This window comes from Mytilus edulis, chromosome 6 (assembly GCF_963676685.1).
Source record: "Mytilus edulis chromosome 6, xbMytEdul2.2, whole genome shotgun sequence".
In the NCBI taxonomy this organism is placed as follows: Eukaryota; Metazoa; Mollusca; class Bivalvia; order Mytilida; family Mytilidae; genus Mytilus; species Mytilus edulis.
In genome coordinates this window covers 59,678,419-59,703,742 of record NC_092349.1, presented here as the reverse complement: position 1 = coordinate 59,703,742, position 25,324 = coordinate 59,678,419, and the positions used below count along the sequence as shown (strand labels likewise).

Genomic DNA, 25,324 nt, shown 5'->3' with positions numbered 1-25,324 from the left:
TATAGTTTTAGTAAGTAAGATACATGTTGTTATCAAATAAAACCCTTTAGATAATCCATTCGATTACTTTAAGGGACACTATTCGAGACATTATCTGTGCATTTCTAATAATCTGCTTTTGTAGAAAAACAGTCCAGACGCAACAATTTTAACGCTTGCAAATGACGGGTCTACTGAACAAGCAACTGAACATATCACAAATTTAAAGACTCCGTGGACTGTCAGAAAATCAGAATCCCTTATTGTAATAAAGAATGCAGAAACAACAGAAGAAATATCAGCTATAAATGATGTGCAAAGTAATTTGGATTTCGGAGCTTTGATATGTCATGTCGTTATTGGAGGTATGCCCGTTTCAAATAGTACATCATTAGTATTTATCAAAGGTACCAAGATTATAATTTAGTACGTCAGTTTTCTCGTTTGAATTGTTTTACATTGTCATGTCAGGGCCTTTTATAGCTGACTATGCGGTATGGGTGCGGTATGGGCATTGCTCATTGTTGAAGGCCGTACGGTGACCTATAATTGTTAATTTCTGTGTCATTTTGGTATGGTTGTGGACAGTTGTCTCATTGGCAATCATATCACATCTTCTTTTTTATATTAGATGTTATATACATAGATATTAACGAAATTCAAAAGAAACTATGCATACATTGTTTGTGAATTTGATATGCATTAACAGCAATTTTTTATTCCAAATAAACGATTTATCGATTTGGCGTATAAACTACCAAATGAAGACGTTTTATGTATTTTATGATATATAGGCATATAATTTTAACTAATGTGATGTTTATATCTATCTTGAAATCATGTTTCCTTTTTTGCAGTTTTCATGGCAAACAAGAAAAACATATACGTAAGTTCAAATTTACCATGCTAATTAAAAAACTATTTTTATTTACTTTCTTAAAAGAAACAGCACATGTAATATACCAAAGACTGTGCAACTCAAAACAAACTCTCGAGTGGTCTCATGTTCTTTTGAAGGGTAGGCACATCCTAGTCCAATGGTTATATCCATCGAGTTGCTCTTCATCACAATAGTACACTTGAGAAACAAAAACCGCTTGAAAACCAATTTTAAAAAACCTTTAAAGTAGATTAATCGGAACAGAGTACGACGTTCTCCAAGACAAAATAGAGACTCAATTGAAAAAAGCAATCATAACCAGAATCACAGTAATTGATTGAATAAAAACAATAAAACTATGGTTTACAATCGATCTAGACCTTTCGATCTCTAAGTTTGACTGTTCCTCTTGTATTTTTCGAACCTGTTTTGCACAACGCTTTGCTCCAAACTTAAGTTGCGTCCGAGAAAAAGGTCCTCCACTGTAAATGAGAACTGGCATATTACTTATCTTGCGAACAAGTTGTAATATAGGGATTCACGCCATTTAGATTTGATAAATGTGTCTTTTCCAATAATAAGACAATTTCAAATCTTCACAACGGTAGCCAATGGAATGTTCCCAACACATCAAAATTTCAACGTAAAAATTGATCAATTTTAAAGATATGTTTATAAACAATACCACATATCAATGGTTCTATAAACTAAACAGCAACTTGATATTGATTTATTGGTTGGTTTTAAACATCAACTTAAGCACTATTTGTGAAGAAAGTCACATTGTCGGGGAAGAACCCCCGATCATCGACAGAAACACGCACTTTATACACAACTCTATAATTTTCGGAAATGTTACTTAATTAACGCATCGTTGTAAAAATAATGCAATTTGATGCAACTGTCATACCAATTAGAAGTTAAGCGCTATAAAACCAGACTCAATATACCATTTTCTACATTTGTACCAAGTCAGGAATATGACAGTTGTTGTCCATTCGTTTGATGTGTTTTATCATTTGATTTTGCAATTTCATTGGGGACTTGCAGTTCTGAATGTTCCTCGCAGTTCAGTATCAGTATGATTTTACTTTTTTCAGTAAAAATACAAACTATTTTAGGACACAGATAAAGACGTTTACGCAAACATATTATCGATGTACCTTTTGAAGATTGAGAAATGGAGAATTCCGGAGGACGCAATCAAAATGGCATTTGATCATCGATCTATTGAATACATATATGAAAAGGTAATGAAAGTAATGGAATATATTCATCTACATTATAAGACGACACAAGACACATTTGTACATCATTAATTATCAGTTCTGACTTCACTTATCAAACCTATTTTTGCAATTAAAAACAATTGTAATATGACGTATTTAGAATGAGAAGTTCAATACTGGTGCCAATCGAACATTTAGTTGTTTTGCAAGCCTTTTCATAGTGTTAATATATGTTTGTTTTGATCGATAAAAACGAATAAAAATCAAAAGTATAAGGATTATAATTTAGTACGCCAGATGCGCGTTTCGTCTACATAAAACTCATCAGTGACGCTCAAATCGACATATTTATATTGCCAAACAAGTTCAAAGTTGAAGAGCATTGCGGATTGAAAAGCCACAACAGTAACCCATAAGAGCAGTTCAAGAAATTGTTTATGACATTTATAATTCGATTACACTTATTTATGATTTAAAGAACTGTTTATACACGTTCCATTCTTGGTGTGGAGCTTTAATCTTAAATTATTATATGACGTGCTTCGTTCACTTTGTAAACAAACCCATGCTCGAAAACCAATAAACTTTGTTTGCACATGCGTATTTTGACTACTACAGAAAAATGAATTTAATATATTCTGTTAACTTTAAACACTTTCAAACTTTTAAATGATGCACACGTTGTTAAGAAAAGATAATCAATGAGTTCAATGTATTACAATTCGCAATCGACATATTTTACCAAGATACGACAACGTTCAAGTTGGCTGTTCAAATTCACTCCCTCTGAAAAACACATTGCTTGTAGTATGCTTGTTTACCTACAAAAAAGGGAGGTTCATGTAAGACCCTACAAAAACGCTCTACATTTATACATATCAGACATAGAAATTACCGTAACTGTCCTTATCAGAATCCAAATAGTTGATGCAAGCTATCGCTACGTAAAAAATAATCATGAATATAATGCCTTACCATAAAACTACAATAAAGAATAGCTTGAATCAATTATTTCTTAAATCTTAACCATACTCTACCAAATCTGAACCATATTTGACCAAATCTGAACTGTATTTGATTAAGTTGAACCATTCTCGACCAAGTCCTATCAGCCTCGACCTATTCGTTATCTATATCTCTTTATTTATTCTGTTTAGATTCTTTTTTCCCAATAATATAGCGTATTATCATGCTATTGTAAAACTTGTTTGTTGCTTGAAATTCATTTTTGGTTTGTGCTTTGTCTATACGCATTTTTATGTTTCTTTGTAACATATATGACTTGACTCAGTACTTACAAATGTATACATCCCGTCATTTTGTTATTGTGATATGGTACGTTTGTGTATTTTTGTCTTTAATTTTTGATAATATGCTTTTACTTCTTTGTTACATATTTGTCTGTTTTCTTTAGTTATTAAGATTATAACTGAATGTTGACTGCTGTATATTTGACATTTGTACTAATTATGCCTGTTTGTTTTGTTCACGCCTCGTTGTCAAAACTTTGATGCGACTGTCATACAAGTTAATTGTTAAGCTACATGTAGCTATAAAACCAGGTTCAGTCCACAATTGTCTACATAAGAAACTGCCTGTCTCAAGAATATGACAGTTGTTGTACATTCGTTTAATTAGTTTGAGCTTTTGATGTTGCCATTTGATTCGGAACTTTCCGTTTTGAATTTTCCTCGGAGTTCAGTTTTTTTTGTGATTTTACTTTTCAATATTCGAGAACTATTTATTTGATATGAAAAGTAAAATCACAAAAATACTGAACTTATAGGAAAATCAATTTGGAAAGTCCATTATCATATGGCAATTTCAAATAACAAAACGCATCAAAAACGAATGGACAAGAACTGCCATATTCCTGACTTGGTACAGGCATTTTCATATGTAGAAAATGGTGGATTAAACCTGGTTTTATAGCGCTAACCGTCTTAATTTAATGACAGTCTCATCAAATTCCGTTATATTTACATTGATGCGTTAACTAAACAGACACAATAAATAAATAGTCAAAATATCGGTACATCAGTCATCATCGTATAACAATTTTAAAAGGGTTTCAATATATTGTATCGAAAATAAATGTTAAATTATCTACATTAATGTATAACACTTAAAGGATTTGACAACTGCATTCGGTAGTGGATTACGGACTGATTTGGAAGCTTTGTCGAGGTTATCGGATTTGCCAACAGATTGGAAGGAAAAAGGTGAATATATTTTCATTGATAATGCTTTAAACATTAATTGATAATCTTAGTAACAATGTAGGAGTATCAGAAACAAGTTTCTAAAAACCTTATACGTTACTTATCAAAGGAAATGCATAAAGTATGGAAAAATGCTTATTGATATTGCACACAATTCCAACATTTACAGTTCAGCATTAGTCAATTAATATGCTATGCATGTTTCATAAATATATTAGACGGCCGTGTTCAGACCAATCACTATGTACAGAAAACATGTTAGTTAAATGTAATGTACACTGGTTTCACATTAAATGTGTTCACAACTATACACTTGGTTTAAAACCTGTACATGATATTTGTTCACACTTAAAAAGTACAGGTCATAAAATCGAATTTTAATTTCTCGGACAACTATTCCAGCCGTTATAAAATCCATCTACTAGATGATTTGCAGTACTTTAAAGATACTAAAGATATATCGATTACTCAGTAAAAAATATTTAAACGAATCATTTAATGCCGATATGCACTGTTTTCACTACAAAATACATTTCGTTTTACTTTAATCGTTTAAAACCTGATATATTTATTAGATATTGAGAGGGCAATCACAAATTCTGATGTAATCGGCCTCATATTTTTGACATTACTGCGGAAACAGTTTTATTCTGGGGCAACTCAGCTTGTAGACACAGGATTTGTAAGTAAATTTTAAAGTTCAACATCAATACATTGAAAGGTTGCATAAAGTTTGAAATGAGTATCAATTTTTGTGGTACGCACCTTGCACATAGGTTAATTTATATGATATGCGCTATACGAATGTCCATATGAATATAAAAAAATATGGAATTATTGCATGTTACATTTGTAAAAATGTGTACATTGTATGACTGTTTCATAACAAAATACATTGTTTTTGTTATTGCCAATGAGACGACTTTCTACATGAGAATAAAAGCCGTAGATAAGTAGTCGCGCAAGCAACATAACATATACCATATACTGATCTATTAAGCGTTTTTTTTAAACTTCAACCACAAGGAATATCATTGTTGGTTTATTGTTGTTATATGTGTTTAGGTATTATTTATGCTTGTTTATTGGGAAAATGATTAAGTTGTATGTATGTTGTTAACATAGTTACATTAAGAGCATTGTTGAAAAATGATGTAATCCAATTGAGCTTCTTTAAATTTTAATTTCGAAATAAACATTTCTAAGGTGCTAGTTTATATGTTTTGATTTTAAATGAACTCATCATGCATACCAGGAAAAATAATGTCTAAGCTACAACAAACTCACAAGAGGTGCCAGAGCAAAACAGTTTGAATGTGCCAAACAAATTAAGAAGCTGGTGAGCAAATCAGTTCCCAATAGTTCAAAGAGTTTTTTTCAGACACATATAAGGGAAAGTTGAGATGAAAATGGGGAATGTGTCAAAGATCGAGACAACAACCCGACCAAATAGCAAACACAGCCAAAGGCAACAAATGGGTCTTCAATATAGTCAGACAAAACCGCAGCCGGATGAGTGTTACAGCAGACCCATAACAAAAAAACGTGTACTAGTTCAGTGATAATGGACGTCAAACTTAGAAAAAAATAAACGAACTTAAATTAAGAATTATAGAAGACTGACATAGGCCAGAGGCTTCTGACTTGAGAGAGGCACAAAACTGCGGCGGGTCTAAACATGTTGTTTGATATCTCAACTATCACCCTTTGCCTCTAGCAAATGTAGAAAACACAAATACATAACATACGTACATTAAAACTCAGTTTAAAAGTAGTCAGAGTCCGATGTCAGAATATGTAATGTTACAAAGGAAACTAAACAAATGATCAATCAATTTACAAAGGTCTATTAGCAGTCATTTACATGCCATCTCCAGACCTCAATTATATTGATTGAAAGATTATGTCGTCATCATATGAATATCTAGCACAATCCCTCCTGGTAGGGGTTTAGTATCAGTACCATGCCATCATACAGTGTTTATGAGACGAACCCAACCCGTACCATACCAAAATTGGTTTGAATAAATGTGTTTATTTCCAATGCAAAGTCAACATATGTCATCTTTTACATGTATAATTACCCGACAACTGTAACGTAACTATATCCATTTCTAATAAGTCTATTAAATGTTTTGTTATCTCATGTATCTTTTGAGGTGATTGCCGACATTTTATTGCTATGTAAAGAATATCACCAGAAAAGATTGGATGTGATAAACCTGAACGTATAAGATGTTGCATGTTGATTTGTATTTAGGAATGATGTTCTTGTACCGATGATAACATTAAGTAAATGTTTTATCTAGTTTGTGATTTCGAAAATCCTTACGTAATAGTTTTTCAGTAATATGTATATTTCTTTCGCTGAAATCTTATACGTTGTTAAGCCCTGTCCCACTAGACCACGATCGGACAACGCTCACCGCGATCTAAAATTAATTCAGCTCGTGGTGAGGTCGCGATATAAGCGGCATTAAAATGTTAATTTTCGTTATTTTCACGATGATACTACGTCCTCATTACGCTTCTACAACGATCCCGATTATACCACGTTCTACGATTATCATGATTTTACTACGCTCATCACGTTCTCACTACGACTATACCATAAGTTATCCGATTGAAACACGATATTACCACGCTTCTGCTGCGATTATAGCAAGTTCTTACCCCGATTGTACTACGTTCATACCGCGATCTTACTACGTTCTCAGCAATAACGTCAACATCGTTTTCCATGTCAATACTATTCCATTCCTTCTTTTTCTGATTAATACGTAGATTTCTTGGAAACAATACAGTCATGCCACCAAAATCTACTAGAACTCGAAGGCGTGGCTGTAGGGTAGATATAGAGATGTTGGACCGACCAATCCTACCTTAATTACAACCTATTGCTCAAATGACTATATTAAAGTGAACTTTAGCAGAGATGACACAGATGTGTCAAGCATGGCTGAGCCGCTAGAGAAAATGAACATGAAGTCCTTATTACATATAGACAAACAAAAACCTGGAAAGATTTAATATATTTTCTGTGAAAATGACAAAGAGAATGATGGTCGTGGTATGAACGTAGTCAGGTCGTAAGAAGAGCTTGATTAGGACGGCAAGGCGTATAAGAATCGTACCATGGTCTTGAAAAGCGTGGTGTAAACGTGGTATAGTCGTAGTGGAATCGTAGTTGCGTCGCGGTGATAACGTGACGATCGTAGTGAGGTCGTAATGACCTCACTCTGAGATCGTAGCGCCGTATCTCCGAATAGAATCACGCTTTCGCTAAGCTCTAGCTACGATAGTACAGTAACCTTTGCGATCTTACCACGACCTTATTACGCTCTCACTACCCTTCTACTACGATCTGATTTCGACACGACCGCACCACAATTGTTTTGAACATGTTCAAAGTTGGCCACGCTCATCACGATTTTGAAGACCTCACCACGACCGTGATACGACCTTACTGCGATCTACACGAGCGCACTACGATCGTCAAAATTTGCATTTTTTCACAGATCGTAGTGCGATCGTGGCCTAGTGGGACTAGTGAGACTGCGGTATTACATACACGAGCGAATCATACTAGTTGAGATATATAAACAACAAATGATGGTGTCAAGAGAATGCCACCATCTTAAAGTGAATAATAAACAATACAAAATGAAAAATCATCTCTTTTATCATAAATTCTAGTATTAAGCTTTTTGTAAATGATATAGATATTTTCCTAACGGAAGAATATTCTCAGTATTTATTTTTTTAACTTGGTTATGTCAATTTGAAAGTTAAAAATGCAAAGAATGTTTTTTGTTATTAATGTTAATGTTTAGTACCTGAACAAAACAAGATTAACAAAAAGAACATTGTAACAATATATGTATAGTGAAATTTAAGATTTGATCATAATATTTGGTTTACTCTTGTTTAAATAGGAAAATTGAAGTTTGTATAGCGTGTCTTTACATTTAATGACAAAAACAGGTATCCAAAAAAGGGCGCATAACTATTTGAAAGACATGAAATATGTCTTATATTTAAATTGTTATCGAAACGAAAAAATGCATTTATTTTCAAAAATTAAAACAATCATAATTTTGGTATCTTCATCTACTTTTGAAGGTTCGCATTAGTCATATTTTAGTTGGTTGCAAAATTCTACAAGATGCTAGTGATGATAAGAAGAATGAGCAAATACATAGGGAGACATCCACAAGATTAAAATTGTAAGGCAAATACCAAAGCAGATGCAATATAGAATGTTTAAAAGATTGCGAGGCCGTCTGTAATTTTTTTTTTAATGAGTTTAAATATTCATATATCCTACTAACTTAAATGTGAATGTTATATAAACTGTTATTATTAAAGGATTACTAATTACCCAATTTGACTCTAGTTCTTATATTCGACTAATAACATACTAAAACGCATATCCATATTATAAAAAGTCCAAATTAAAATCAAAGATTCGATATTTTTTTTTAGCATGTCGTGTGTATTTCAGTTGAAACGCCATTTTACCATCAAGGTGACATTGGCAGATTGCCGACTGTCATATTATCCGATTAAATCATAGGCATACTGATTGCAAACTCCTGCACTTTGATTTTGCTGAGTCTGTTTGAGTTCATAAAAACAGGTCAAAAACATATGTTTATAATCGTTTTAACTTGTATAAGAATGAGTTTTTCTTGTTCAAATCGTTTTCACTTCCAAATTTTACAACTTTTTAATTTAATAAATAAAAATGATTATTCCATGCATAACCTATCTCTAGCTATTTAAACCAATTAAAATTCATATGAATACGGATTCAATTAGATCGAAGTATTCAATTGCATGTGAATAATTTATTAACCCTCTTTCGTTATTTAATTTGAACCGACAAAAAGAATCATATTGATTTTTCCTGATAAGCATCACTGTATATATAATATACAATAATTATTGTATATCCGGTTTACTGAAAAAAAAACATGTGTTGATTTAAACTCGAAAACTAAATATTTGATTGAGAACAATGAGTTATAGTTTAAATTGGAGATTATTGATGTGATTAAACAAAATTTGTATCAATATCAATGTTGTTTTACTATTCAAAATCATAGCCTAAAAACTATTATTTTTTGGAACTGCACATACAAACACTACATATACATATGAGTTTAACATATGTTGTAGTTTTACACTTTCAACAATACGAAAAAGATTCATCTACATCATTGTAAACATGATTTGAAAATGATAATAACTAAAGACTATAAAATGGTTTAAAGATTAGTCATCTATACGTTCGGTCCATGTTAGATTTTCAGAAAATGTTTCTTTATTTTAGATATTTCACGGAGCGTGCAACTCTGATTACGAGTTTTATTTACGAGGCCACTTCAAATAATGATTTAGTTGAAAATGAACTTGATGAACCGGTTAATCATGCTGGTCGTCTTTTGGTGAACCACGGGTATTTAGAAGATGCAATTAGGACACAAAACAAGTCATTTCTTGAAAACAAAATCGTTACCGATATCCTGCATAAAATGTGGTACGGAGAAGAGGAATCTGTATTTCGTCAGGTATGTAATAATTATGCATACTGAATATTAAATGGCTTGGCAGTCATTTTAAGACAAATATGTTGCTTTCAGTTTTTTCTGAATTGTCGTGTTTTTTGGTTTATTATGTTTTGTCTTTTATATTATTAGATAGTGATATTGATTAAACCAAAGTTTCCCTATTTTTATAATATACTGTGGACTCATTATTATTCGTTGGATACCAATTTTCGTGGATTTCGTTGATTTAGGTGAACCACGAAATTAAATGTTCAACGAATGACAAATGTCCTAAAGGCTTGTATAAAGACTTCGGCAAAACCACGAAATTAAATGTCCACGAATATGCAAGTTTTCCTTCATCCACGAAAATAAGTGCCCACGAAAATAAATGAATCCACAGTATTTGTAAACAAGAAAGATTTTTGTGTACATGAAATTTGTGCGAAACTATCATCCTCGCTGATAATTCATTTAAAGGGTGGATACATGGTGAGGGTTAAAAGATATTACTGTTTCGAATAGTACTTACAATACGTACGGAGCCCCGCTAGGGACATGCACAATATATTATTTTGTGCGCACAATATATTTTTTTTTCTTTGCATGTCCCTAGCGGGGCTCCGTACATACGTACTTTATATTTGTTTTACCTTTTGGTTATATATTTAGACGTTTAAAAGTCTATAAAGCTCAAAATAATAATGTTAGCAGTTGACTGTTTGATAGTTTTCAAGAATTAACTAAGTTTTTATATAATTTACGTTTTGCATTGTTTGTGTAGTGCTAACATGGTTAATAAAGCAGATAAAGTTTATCAATGCAATTTTCTAAAGCAAACCCATTCAGGTAAGGAATGTGCACTTCCTGCAAAGACATGATACTTGTTTTCATGTGATTGATATGACCAAAAACTGTAAAGACATATGTTCGTGGTTGAATTAGAAATACATCGGAAAACATTTTGTGCAAATTTAACACAGTGTCATAAGTAATTAAGATGAATCTATGACGGCCATTATCGCTGAACTAGTACATATGTTTAAACAGCGGTATACTACAGTTGCCTTTATTTAACTAAGGGACCCGCTAAAAAACGCTCCGGCTGCGGGATTTTCTTGATGCATTGAAGAACCATTGGTGGCCTTCGGCTGTTGTCCGATCTTTGGTAGTATTGTTGTCTTTTTGACACATTTCCCATTTCCGTTCTCATTTTTATTAGTTACTTGAAATGTATTAGGAGAGGTTATTTTTGGATGATGATTATCTATCTTGCAGCCAGAATGTCAGCCATAGAATCTTTTTAAAGACAAAATATACAATATGTTCTACATATCACGACACAAGCACGCATATATATATATATATATAGATCTGCAGTAATGTGTTGGTTAACAGTACGTCTATATAACAGATGATTCATTAAAGGAATAATCATACCACGAAGTTGCAAAATTAAAATAACACCATGTCAAAACAGAAAAAGAATACGAATACACACAACCAAAGGTTATGATACATAAATAACCCTGTGAATGAGCTCACATACTCCGGAACCTCAAACAGCATCATTTGTACATTTTACAAGTACAAGCTATGACGAACAGACCATGATCTACACTGTAAATAGTTAACTCTTTATAGGTTGGCATTTTCATCATGTTAGCCCTGTTACACTTACTTTTGATGCCAGTGCTAATGATCAACATTACAGCTCCTCCTCTTAAATGGTGACTGTTAAGATTTAAAAATATTACAACATGTATAAAACGATTCAAAACTTAATAAAGGTTCGTATCATAATCTATTTGAAGGTCCCTGTTTGTCTATAATATGGAAGGTCCTTTTTGATGTTTTATTTTGGTATGAATTATATTTTTGTTTATGTAAACATTTAAAACTCATTCTAATATGACGTGCTTCTTTCGCTTTGTAAACAACACCGTGAAGTTCTCTATATATCTATATTTAGCGCAGACTTACAAATACTAGTGCTTTGCGAAATCTACAAAATCCAAAAAAACAAAACAATTCCGTGTTTGTCCATTAATGCTTTTGGCGTATTTAAGCTCGTTTAAAACATGACGTCATACAAATGGAAACGCAAAAAGATAGAGGTTTTTCCGTTACGTGAACCATCAAAATTCCTATAATTTTGCATTAAATACATTTTTGAGGTAGATTTTGATTTGTTTTCTATTCTATGACATTATTCGCATATTTACTGATTTTAGCAAATCACATGGTGGCTCCTTAGTTACGAAAAGTCAACTTTGGATTTGACAGTATATTACAAGAAAAACATGGAAAGCAAAAATGGAAAATATTGGGTTTGAAAAATCATAGGGAGTAAAAAAAGAACAGCCCCACATTCGGCATACCAACTCTTGCTTCAGTTTTTTAATGATCGTAATTGTCCTATTAGAATCGAAATAATGCATTGAAGCTTACGCTCAGGATACAATTCGAATAGCACGGCCTAGGCCATGTGTACAGTAAATGTCCAACAAATCTATGGCTTCCATTTAAAAAATTAATTTGCAATTGGTGTAGTAATGATACCATATACAATACATTTTGGTTGGATATGAAATCGATCTGATTACCACAATTACAAATGTAGCTGCCATATTATATTTTGATTTGCACTTTGAAATCTTAACACGCTGTTTAAATTATCGTATAAAGTACCATACCTGCTCTATGGTCGGGTTTTTGTCTTGGTGACACATCCCAATTCCCATTCTCAATTTCTGTTTACTTCAAATACAACATGCATGCTTTCAAATGCTAGTGTCTGTTTTAACATACAACATTTTAACTTATGCTAGTGTCACATTGTAATGTTTGAAGTTGCACATCTTTTCTTTTCCCTGCGTGAAGTTTTTTGAAGATGATAAAATTAAAAGAATGCACGTTAAATAAAGCGAAAAGAAATATAATGCATTGTTTTGATTGTAGGTTCTACCAGAAATACAATCTCCCTTTTATGAAAGCCTTGATTCAAATGGTAAGAAACATTTATTTCCTTTAAGGAAACATGCAATATACTACCATCTAATGGTCAACTGTATAAAAGTTCTACGTAAACGTATCTAAAGATTATTAAACATGTTAAAAGAAATATATCAATTGACTCCTTAAAAAAAGAATTACATTCAGAAAAAGAAATATTGTTAAAGCTACAAATTAAACGATATATTTACATAAAAAATAAACGATTTCTAAAAGCAGTATTTGAATAGTTTTTTCTCGTGATAACGGGTTAGTTTGATTAATAGGGTATGGAAGGTTTGTCTCCTATCTATGATTTTAAAATAGAATATTATAATACTTAATTTCTACAAGAAAGATCAATTTAATCTCATACAAGTGAGAGATTCAGCTAGCTATAATACCAGATTTAATACACAATTTTCTACAGAAGAGAATATATGTACCATTTCCGGAATATGACAGTTTTAACTATTCATTTGATGTTTTTCAGATTTGATGTTATCATTTGGTTAGGGACTTTTCTTTTTGAATTTTCGTCGGACTTCAGTGTCTTAGTGATTTTACTTGTAATACGTATATTAATATCAAATTATAGAGTTTTTTGTTTTTGTAACTGTCAAAGTTTATCTGTTCACATTTTAGCTTGGATACTTGGCTTTGCTGATGATATATGCGTACATGTTGCTCTTTAACTACATACATGAAAAATTTTCTTGGACAGATGGAATAATAGTAGGATGGATGATCAGTTTTTTGCTTAATGAAATTAAGCAGGTATATAAAATAGTTGTATTGTTTTTTAATCCCTTTTTTTTTAAGAAAAAAGGGGTCTGCTTTGACTTGCTAGTTTTGATAAAATCTTACGTACATTTGAACCAAAAAGTATACGAGTCTCCGTAAAATACTTCTAGTAATTCTGACACCAAACCATGTGTCATACGGCAAGAATTACTTTACTCTATGCATTGTTTAGCCTACATACCGTAAAAAAATAAAACAAATACAAATCTGTCCATTGAATGTCATAGATGAGTCTTAATTGAGATATTCTTTTCAAATGCATTTAGGTTTGTTTTCGATCTACGGTTCATTTATAATTTGAACACACTAGTAATTAATCATGCTAATAAAAACCCGTCTGAAATCATTAACCAATTGTACTAAAAATGTACTGTAATTGCCAGAAACAATTATCAATAAATTGCTTTGGTGTATGAAATATATAACTTCATTTGTATGTTATAAGGGGTATACTATGTGTTTAATAAAACATTTCTATCGTGGAGACGCTGCTTAAAAAGAAGCATTGTTTTATCTCTTTTGTTGACAATCAAATGATTCTAAATGTCTTAAAAGGGAATCAGGATAAAATATTATAACCTCCCTCATGTATAAAGTAAGCGGTTGTGTTTTTTTTAGAAAATGAGAATTTATGAACATTCAATTATTTGATAGAGTGAAGGTATGCATAAATTTAATGTGATCATAAGAGCTAGCACGACGAAAGCTCGATATCTTTTTGAAAACAAAACATGAACATCCAGAAGTAAATTCCAGTTTTCAAATACTTTGTTAGCCACTTTTTTGGCATTTTGAAACTCATGTAATTTCTTCACTGATTTAATATATTAAAAAAAATCACATAAAGCATGTTAGTTTTTACGAAAGTTACATGATGTGCAATCTACAAGGTTTTTGTATTTCAGTCTAATAAATCGAAGAATGGATAGTTTCTGCGTTATCCCTACCAATGAAATGAAGTGAAATCCCGATTGGGAAAACACGATTACTGTCAAATGAATGTAAGGCTTCGGACATGTTTTTAAGTAAGACATACACAGTCATAGTAATCAAAATAGCAACATCAATGTTGATAGTAAAAGAAATCGTTATTTCAATTGCATATAATTTTATTCATTTAAACTTGAATTATTGATTTAGTTTTAAGTTAACGATTTTCTTTCCAAAGGCAATTGTTTCAGCTATAAGACATAGATTTAAACGGTATGTGTGTAATGTATGGAACCTCCTAGATTGGACACTGATGTTTGTGTACGCAAGTGGAATGTTTCTAAAATTGGGAAAAGATGTTACATATGAAGACTCGACAAAAATATTATTGGTTTTAACTTTCATTCTACTTAGCATTCGCATATTAAACATGTTTAGTATATCTGAATATCTTGGACCAAAACTTGTTATAATTCAGAAAATGGTAAGAATAATTTAACATATTGACGGAATTAAAACAACTGAACTCCCCCAAAAAAGACACTTCATCATAATTTGACAATTTTTTCATTTAATAAAATGCTGATTAATTGCAATAAACTTGCCCAGATATAAGCACTTTTGTGCTGACTTGAAATATATATGTTCCTTTTTTTGTAAATTTACAGTTAATTCAATCTTGCAATATTCGATTCAACAGATTATTCAAATCATATGTATAGATTATCAAAGCCGCACAAATTTTAAGAATGTTCAGTAGTTAAACGCCTTGAACGTCGTTATGTTTGATACATTTGAAACTTTTGAATTTGACCGCGGCGCCCCTTGTGAGTCTTCGGCAGACGAACCACTTGTCTGCGGCACCAAATTATATAAACTTGTATCTGTGATAAGTTTTGATGACAGCGAAATACCCGTATTTTGCCTTAAATGCACGGTTGTCAGTTGCGCTCAACACAGTAAGACATCGAAACAGTTGTTTTATTACAAGCTTTGGTTTGAACCTAGCAACGGTAACATTATGAACATGATGAATGTACATGTATTCGGCGAGAAACTAATTTTTGAAATTGATTCATGTAAGCAGACATGGTAGATTTCTACGCAATATAGGACATTTGTTTATAGAGTCTACAAAAGGAGAGACGGACGATGCAAAAGTGATATGTTAACTCAGGAGAAGACTTAAAGGAAACCCTGTAAAAAAACGACCAAAAATAGAAACAGTCAATATTTGTTTTATATATGAACATGTGTTATACTTATAATTAAGATAACACAGCTACACCGATTCAATTATACAGCTTCCTTCAGGTTGTATCTCCAGTTGATATCAATATGTAAAGATAAATATCTGTTTTACAATATGAATAGTCCTTTTTTCTTGTTTAAAGGTTTCATTATTTAAATCAACAATATGCATACAGAAATTAAGATACAAAACTTAATATATAAATATTATGAAGTACTGTATATCATACATTTTGTCATAAGAACATTTTTATACATTTTTTTCCGTTTAATTCATAAACTTTTTCTCTTTTTTGCAGTTCAAGGACACGTTTGTCTTTCTCGTTATCTTAACAGTTATCATGATGAGCTACAATGTATCTTATCATTCTTTGCTCTATCCAAACTCTGAACTTAGTTGGCAAGAGATAGAGAAAGTAATGCAGAATGGTTATTGGACGCTTTTTGGAGAAGTTGGGTTAATAGACAGCGAAACACGTGGGTTATTTTTTCTCATTTAAGATACGTTCGTTATTCAAACCCCATTGATTGCGGTCGAACATATTTTTGACAATCTGTCGAATACACCAGTTTAGCTTGATACCAGGGTTTACCTTACATATCTTTATTTTTCGAGATTAAGAAATATATAAAAATATTGTGAATGCTTTCGACTCCAATATTGATTGACTAGGATTATCAATATTTTCTGTCGAAGGTCGGTGAATTTCTCCGGGAATTTATGGCTTTTTCCATAAAATTTGAACTAGCCGAAATAGCACAAAACGCTGGTTCAATGTGGCGTTAAAATACGAAAAATCAGAATCAAATTTATGTAAAATTATTAGTTTTGTCTTAGATGTTGATATGATATGCAACATTACACACTAAAGAAAGAAAATTACGTTGAACTTATAGAATAATACATAGAGATTTGCCTATTTAATTGTCATACATTCATGTATTTATCACAGAATTTTCGTTTAACATATACATAAATTTTAGATTCATAATGAAATGGCAATGATCTGTTTGCTTTTTTTTTTAGTAAAAAAAGAGCCAGGGAATATTACTTTAATTCTATCTTAATTATTTGTTAGTCTCTGATTGTACTGACGATGAAACCATTTACACTAGTCGTAACCATACAGTGAAAAGGGATAGATGTCCTACGCATTTGGGAATACACATTTCACCATATTTAAAAGCCCTCTATGGATTGATTGCAGTGATTATACTTCTGAATTTGCTCATAGCAATCTACAGGTAAGATTTTAAACAGGTGATATTGACAGTTATGATCCATTGGTATTGTATTTGTTGATTAGAACAAAACCAGCAGTTTAGTAGCATATTTATTTAAAACATGATATCAGCGGTTACATGTTTAACTCACTGAATGAATGTTACAAATACTATTTTTTCCAACTAAAGTAACAGCCATGTTAACTTTAATGAACTATGTACGTGCAAAACCACAATTTATTTTCCACTATTAGTCTTTGTTAAATTTTAACTTTCCAAAAAATTGTCCAGAATTTATCTTTATTTCAAATATAGAAATACTTGACATGTTTTCCCTGTCCAGTACTATAGACACAATTTCACATAATAATTCATTCTATAAGACAAAATACCCGTCATTAGAAGTTAACCAATCAAATTGCCACCACCTTTTCACCCGTGTATAAATTTTAGAACTTACCTCGTAATTCAGAAATATTATATAGAAACACCCAATGAAAAAATAATGGGTTTTTAAAACAATAAGATATATATGTTTATGACCCAGAAATGATTTACTGCAATGTTATGTAGAATTAATTTCCTAAAGTCCGGGGAATATTTTATTTCGACCTTTTCTTGGTTAGCAACTGGATGTGACGTACTATGATTTGGTAGTTTTACATCTGTAACTCTTTTTAAATATGAAATGAATATATGTGAACATCTTGTTGCAAATTATGTGTATATAGTGTGATGCTGATACTACACAAATAATTTCAGTGATACATATAAAAAAGTGAATGATGAATGTAAATTCCATTGGTCACAGATTCAGACTGATTTCCTTGAAGAGTACAGCATAGAGACAATTTTCCCGATACATTTGAAGCTTCTTATGTTACCTTTTGGTATTGTCCACGTCCTCGTTTGGTTAACTCAATATTGTTGCTTCAAAATAAAAGATCGAAGATTGAATAAAATTGAACACGAAGATCAACATGACAGTTTAAATTCTTATGACAGTGAAAGGGACAAGTGGAAGGAAAATCCAATGTTTGTACGAGGTAAAATGAATTCCGATAACATTAAGATTATATATCTTCATACCTTATAAATAAAGGCAATGTTAGTATACCGCTGTTTGAAAGTCATACATCTATTGAGAGAAAACAAATCCGGGTTACAAACTAAAACTGATCGACACATCAAATATAAGAGAAAAACAACGAACCAACAGAAATACTAAAGTGCAACAAAAGTACCAAACGACAATGCAACACAAACAGAAACGAACTATAAGATAACGATTGTCATTTCATGACTTGACACAACACATTTTTTGAAAAAAAATGTTAAGTAGAACTTTTTTTTGTGACTAGACAAACCTTCCGTTTTCATGGCAAAGGTAAGCATAACACTAAAATGACAACTTAACATGACAGGACTTCAACAAAAATAACGTATACAGATATTGAAAAAAAATATATAATTACGTTTTGTTTAAATATTATAACAGAGTAATGCATTTCTTTTATTTTTAGTATTATTCATATATTACTTCAGTTTGAAATCCGATGGCCATATAGTCAAATTTAAAAAAAATAATTAAATTTAAAGAAATTAGAGAAAAGATTTGCCTTTTTCGTTTCATAAATATAAATTCATAGATTTTATGTATTTGACTACTTTATATTTGTATATAAAGTTAACAATAAGTATCCAATATGTTATGATAGATAACAGGGGTAAGAGATTTTTGGGAAGAGGAATTAATTTTCTCACTAATCAAACAGTTTCCCCTATGTGTTTTGACTGATAGTTTTATTAATTCAAATGTGACGTCATTTTTCATTTTTGGTGTGCTGTTTTACAAATTCAAATGTGACGTTATTTTTTTTGGTCCTTTTTTACAAATTCAAATGTGACGTCACTTTGCGTTGAGGCCTTGACTTATTCGGGTGTGTCTATTTTTTGTGTTGGAATTTGTCAGGTTATGTTATGTATCCGGTTGTTTTCTGTAATTATTTAATACTTCAGTTTTATCATGTATATCTTTTATATAGTCATTTTATAAAATTTACTGCTTGCAGAAGTATAAATTATTATAAATGATAAGGATGTTTTAGTACCTAACAGAAAACCCTTGCCGTTTTTTGGCACAACTTTTTTGAATTTTTGTCCTCGATGCTGTTCAATTTTGTTCTTGTTTTGTCTTTCAAACTTTTGTATCTAGGCGTCACTAGTAAGTCTTGTGTGGACAAAACGCACTTCTGACGTATTAAATTTTAAACCTGGTGCCTTTTGGTAGCTATTATTCGTGTGTTTCTTTGTTAATGGTGTTCTCCTATTTTTTTGTATTAGTCCTGTAATGTTGTGTTGTGATTTTAATGTTATATTTAACATGGCCATAAAAGAGGGAGGTTTGGTATGCCACAAAACTATATTCCATCCACCATTTTTTTCTTTAAAAAATGTCCTGTACCAAGTCAGGAATATGGTCATTGTTATATCATAGTTCGTTTCTATGTATATTACATTTAAACGTTGTGTTTCATTTGTGTCTTTTGTTTCCTCTTATATTTGAGTGTGAACTCATATTATTATAAGACGTGTCACGGTACTTTTCTATCCCAAATTTATGTATTTAGTTTTGATGTTAACTTTGTTATTCTCATCGGATTTTGTCTAATGCTTAGTTCGTTTCTGTGTGTGTTACATTTTAATGTTGTGTTGTCATTCTCCTATATGTAATGCGTTTCCCTCGGTTTTGGTTTGTGACCCGGATTTGTTTTTTTCCTGTCGATTTCTGAGTTTTGAACATCGTTATACTACTGCCTTTATTTCGATAGATGAAAACAACCGTTTTCTACATTTGAAAATGCCTGTACAAAGTCAGGAATATGACAGTTGTTTCCCATTCGTTTGATGTGTTTTATGCTTAGTTCGTTTCTGTGTGTTACATTTTAATGTTGTGTTGTCATTCTCCTATATGTAATGCGTTTCCCTCGGTTTTGGTTTTGGACCCGGATTTGTTTTTTTCCTGTCGATTTCTGAGTTTTGAACATCGGTATACTACTGCCTTTATTTCGATAGATGAAAAACAACCGTTTTATACATTTGAAAATGCCTGTACAAAGTCAGGAATATGACAGTTGTTTCCCATTCGTTTGGTGTGTTTTATCCGTAGATTCTGCCGTTAGATTATGGACTTCGTTTTGAATTTTCCGCGGTGTTCAGTTTTTTGCGATATTACTTTTATTTTCATGGTGAATTCATGTTATGGTCAAACGTATAAATCAAAATCATGGCATGGTACACAAAGATAAAACCCATAACGTATGAAAGGCACAAACATGAAAAATATGAATCTAAACAATTGAGAAAACCAACCACCGAATCCATAACAAAATAATTAACGAAAAACAAATATGAGAGACATGAACCAACGATAAACTTCAGGCTTCTGACTTGTGACAGACACATACACAATGTGGCATGGTTAAACATGTTTTGCAATACTCAAACCTTCTCATAAACTGGTATAGTTTTGTTTAAGCACACATAAGCACACACTTGTAATCAGTTAAAAAGAGCTAAAATCAGATCGACATAAAGTAAAATCATCAGATCGACATAAAGTAGAAAAACACAAACAAAAACAACAACGGAACGTAGCAGAGTAATTATACACCATTAAATAGTTATCAAAGGTACCAGGAGTATAATTTGATAACGTCAAACATTGACATTAACCTTAAACTCCAAACCATGTTGTACATTAAGTAAAATATAGAATTTCCTTTTCTTTTATCTTAGTGTTTTTGTACAACGCAGACTATGATCTGAAACTGAAGTCTACAGAAGAAGCGGAGAGAATTGGAGCTGCTAGGTCAAAGGGGTAATTAACTTTTAGTTGTATGCTATCTGAGCTGCTAGGTCAAAGGGATAATAAACTTTAAGTTGTATGCAATCTTGCTGTATCGTAAAAGTTAGCAGTGCATAGAGAATTGGAGCTTTAAGGTCAAAAGGGTAATACACATTTAGTTGTATGCTATCTGAGCTGCCAGGTCAAAGAGTGATACACTTTCAGTTGTAATGCAATCTGAGCTGCTAGGTCAAAGGGGTAATACACTTTTAGCTGTATGCAAACGGAGCTGCTAGGTCAAAGGGGTAATAGACTTTTAGTTGTATGCAATTTTCGTGTATAGTAAAAGCTAGCAGTGTAATTGAATAAAAATTACGTTTTGTATTGAATGTAGAATCTTTGAAAATCTGTTTTACTATTAACTTAATTCTAAAATATTTTTTTCAACGACCATGGTACTCTGTATATTTGTAAAAGCTCGTACGAGTTAAATAGTCTAAAGTGTGAGTCAATTCCGTATTTCGCGAGACTTAACTGTCATTATAACGCTGTATTCTTGATGATGGAGCTATGTTTTAAGCAAAAACCGCATTTTTATACCTGAATAAACTGCTCGTTTGCGTTTGATAGTCGGGAAAGTAGAATTATATTTATTATTATAATCTTAATAACTATCATCATTATCATGTGGTTTATAAATATGTCATGTTTTTTTATATGGCTTGTTTCTTATAAGTCGTATCATGAAACGAATAAACTAAATTTTGTTTGTGTTTGGTTATAATAGGAAAATTGAGATCACAGAAGAGGATAAAATAACGGTAAGAATTTGATATTAAATCAAAAAGATAGACAAAAGATACAACGGGGACATTTAAACTCTTAAGTCGAAAAAAAACTCACAGCTACATGTCGAAAGAAGATAACGACAACACACCAAAAACAACAATAATATTGAAAACACAACATAAAACAATAAAGACTGAAAGTTCAAATTCCAACAGGTTACATAAACTATGTGTGTGCCTTAGTTAACAAAACATTGCTGAGAGAAACATTGTTATCAACCATTAACAGTTTTGTGAAATAGAATAAAAGATCAGATATAATCAACCCAATTTGACATCAATGATGAGGTTGACAATTTTGCACTGATTAATCTCTTTAGACAAAAAACGAGTTATTTTGATTGAAAACAAATTATGACATACATTTAAATACATATGACGTTTTCTAGGTTAGTGGTGTAACTTTACGAAATCTTTGTATATGTTGTAATACAAACATATTATATCGAGTTACATGCATGGAAAATATGTTAGGAAATCCCCCTGGTTATTGCTCGCAAGCAAAATATGAAAATAAAATTGAGAAAGGAAATGGAGAATGTGTCAAAGCGACAACAAACCGACCATAGAGCAGACAACAGCCAAAGGCATCATATGAATATCAGGCACAATCCCTCCCGTTACGGGTTTAGTATCATACTATCATAAAATATATGAGAAGAACATAACCCGTGTCATGCCAATAACTGTTTAAAAAAAAATAATAATGTGTTTAGATCCGATGCAAAGACCCTATAAGTGAATCAATATTAAAGCCAACATATGCAATCTTTAATGACCTGACAACAGTATCGTAGCTATATTCCTTCTTAATAAGTCTGTTTAAAGGTTTTGTTAGCTTTTGAGGTGAATACTGATATTTTTGTGCTTTGTAAACAATATTACCATAAAAGACTTGATGTGAAATACCTGAACGTATAAGATGTCTGCATGTTGAGTTATATTTACGAATTATTTCCTTATGCCGGTGATAAAATTTAGTAAATATTTTGCCCAGTTTGTGATATCGAAAACCCTGGTGTAATAATTGATACAAACATTAGATTGATCATATCGTATTACACATACAATGTATAGGTATTAACTTCTCAGTTGTTATAATTAACACTGCCATTAAAGCAGGAGGTTTGGCATGCTACAAAACCAGGTTCAACCCACCACTTTTTCATAAAATGTCTTGTACCAAGTGTCAGGAAAATGGCCATTGCTACATTATAGTTCGTTTCTCTGTGTGTTACGTTTCGGTGTTGTGTCTCTGTTGTGTTGTAGTTCTCTCATATTTGATACGTTTCCCTCAGTTTTAGTTTGTAACCCGGATTTGTTTTTTTCTCTAACGTTTTGTGAATTTTGAACAGCGGTATACTACTGTTGCCTTTATTCAGTGTCTAACATAATAAGTTATTTACCTTATCTCAGTTAAAAATTCAATATTGATGTACCCAGACTCTTTAACAATTTTTATATTTCTCTCGTAGAAACTTCAAAATCAGATAGACGTTATGAACAGAGAGCTTAAGGACCAGCATAAAAGAAGTGACGAGGTAACAATAAGAAATTAAAAGATATTATTAAGTTTGTTTTTTTATTCAGTTTATTGGTGTAATTGGTTTCAAATTATACATTCATTTCTTTAATTATTCAATGAAGTATTTAAGATCATTCCATCCAAAACAAATGAAAAAATACAAGAACAACAATTTAGTGTTGGAAATTATTGTTTCTCTCAACTATAAAACAGACAACTATGGTATATAGATATAGGAACTTGTGGTATTAGTGCAAATGAGACAACTCTCTATCCAAGTCACAATTTATAAATGTAAATAATTATAGATCAGGGTACGATCTCTAGCACGGAGCCTTGGCTCACACCGAACATTCTAGCGTAGAACCATTCAAACGGGAAAACCAACGGTCTAACCTATAAAAAATAAAGAAAGTTGTTACGATGCTTTTAATTGTATGTTTTACTTTGTTATTGAAGACATGTAAGCTTGTTATTTGATATTTGCACATTAAGAGAACTACATGTACTTTCATATGTTTAATTAAAAAGTAATTGCATTTGTTTTTATGAAAAGATGTTCAAGACGATGAAAGAAGACATGTTGAAGACGATCAAAAATGAGATGTTGAAGATAAACCACGACAATTTGAAAGAGATAAAATCTATGGTTTGTTATTTTCTTGCAAGCACTCATACAAATTATAACATTAGTCAAGCATTTGTTATTAATATAACCGGAGTATTTTTAATATAGGTTGCACTTTGTAAATACAGCTGTTTCTGAAAACACGCCTCTTTTGGGGAGATCTTGAATATTCATAGAAAATTAATTTTGTTTACATACTGGTTCCCAGTTATGCTCTCTGTGTTCCATCTCACAGAGACATAACTTGGGAATGTTACCAGTAAATAAACATGTGCATATTGCATGTATTGTTTACATTGAAGTCTGTGGAAACCTTTCATTCGAGGTAGGGGTATTTAAGAAAATAAGGGTTAGTTTAAACTCTGAGAAGTTCAGGGCATATAAACGTTGAAAATATGCCGCACAGCCCTATATTTTGACATTTGAAAAAAATTGTGGTGCATATTAACTTTCAATTCTAGGATAAGATCTATTTTACATTTGTCATTTTGGGACTTTTATAACTGACTATGTGGTATGGGATTTGTTCGTTGTTGAAGGCCGTGCGGTGACGTATAGTTGTTTATTTTGTCTCTATGACAAACATTTTCTGCCACAATATCTTCCACTAAGTTATCAAGAAACTTCGAAGTAAAATCGGCACTATTTGATAAATCCTATGAACAATGTTAAACTGTATTATCAAATCGACTTTATTCAACTTTATTCCACTTTCAAATTTCATGAATTCTTGAAAAACAGCAATAATAAACTTGCCATCTAAAACATTCTTGTAACAAACATGTACATATCCCCTAAAAGAGGAGCCAAAGATACCAAAGAGACAATCAAGCTCATAGACCGAAACTAAACTGACAACGCCATAGCTTAAAATGAAAAAGACAAATAGACACAGGACACTACATAGAAACATAGAACATAGAAAACCAACGACTTAGCAATATGTTTCTCAACGAAAAATGGGGGTGATCTCAGGTGATCCTGATGGGTTAGTAGATCATGTTTAATATGTGGCGCCCGTCGTGTTGCTTATGTTATTTCCACCCCGGTAAATAGTCTTATTCGGTAGGTCAAATTCATGGAAAGGGTAGGGGTTGTACTTACGACATGAGGAACATATCCTATATCATATGTGAAACGGTAATTCCAAAGGGTCAACCAACTCGTGATGGCGTCCGTAAAATTTACGGAGGGATGATTTCAACTTCACCATTTATAACTCCTGGTTTAATAGCGTCCTTGTGAGCAGCAACCCTCTATCAAGGAAATCATGATAGGACATACAAGCCCGGGAATATCGTATCATTTGGGAGATATATACTCCGTAAACAGATGCACTAAGATTTGCACAATTGTCTGACATCACACTGACATAAGCAATGTTACATATATAGACAGAAAGTTATCATGG

At 31.8% G+C, this 25,324-nt stretch overlaps 1 protein-coding gene across 3 annotated transcripts in view; it reads left to right on the top strand.

The window, feature by feature from the left end:
* The window catches only part of LOC139527997 (uncharacterized), a 51,720-nt gene that overhangs the window by 24,064 nt on the left and 2,332 nt on the right, over positions 1-25,324 (top strand). For 2 of the 3 annotated variants that reach the window (XM_071323760.1, XM_071323759.1), the window contains exons 17-34: positions 125-344; positions 837-865; positions 1,981-2,109; positions 4,220-4,310; positions 4,886-4,992; positions 8,433-8,536; positions 9,646-9,883; positions 11,507-11,592; positions 12,824-12,872; positions 13,502-13,633; positions 14,829-15,074; positions 16,141-16,318; positions 16,921-17,086; positions 17,828-18,111; positions 20,864-20,945; positions 21,700-21,733; positions 23,236-23,301; positions 23,842-23,934. In XM_071323760.1, the coding sequence (XP_071179861.1) occupies positions 125-344; positions 837-865; positions 1,981-2,109; positions 4,220-4,310; positions 4,886-4,992; positions 8,433-8,536; positions 9,646-9,883; positions 11,507-11,592; positions 12,824-12,872; positions 13,502-13,633; positions 14,829-15,074; positions 16,141-16,318; positions 16,921-17,086; positions 17,828-18,111; positions 20,864-20,945; positions 21,700-21,733; positions 23,236-23,301; positions 23,842-23,934 (2,334 nt within the window). The remainder of the gene's footprint in view (positions 1-124; positions 345-836; positions 866-1,980; positions 2,110-4,219; positions 4,311-4,885; positions 4,993-8,432; positions 8,537-9,645; positions 9,884-11,506; positions 11,593-12,823; positions 12,873-13,501; positions 13,634-14,828; positions 15,075-16,140; positions 16,319-16,920; positions 17,087-17,827; positions 18,112-20,863; positions 20,946-21,699; positions 21,734-23,235; positions 23,302-23,841; positions 23,935-25,324) is intronic. The other variant, XM_071323761.1, reaches the window with a different exon arrangement.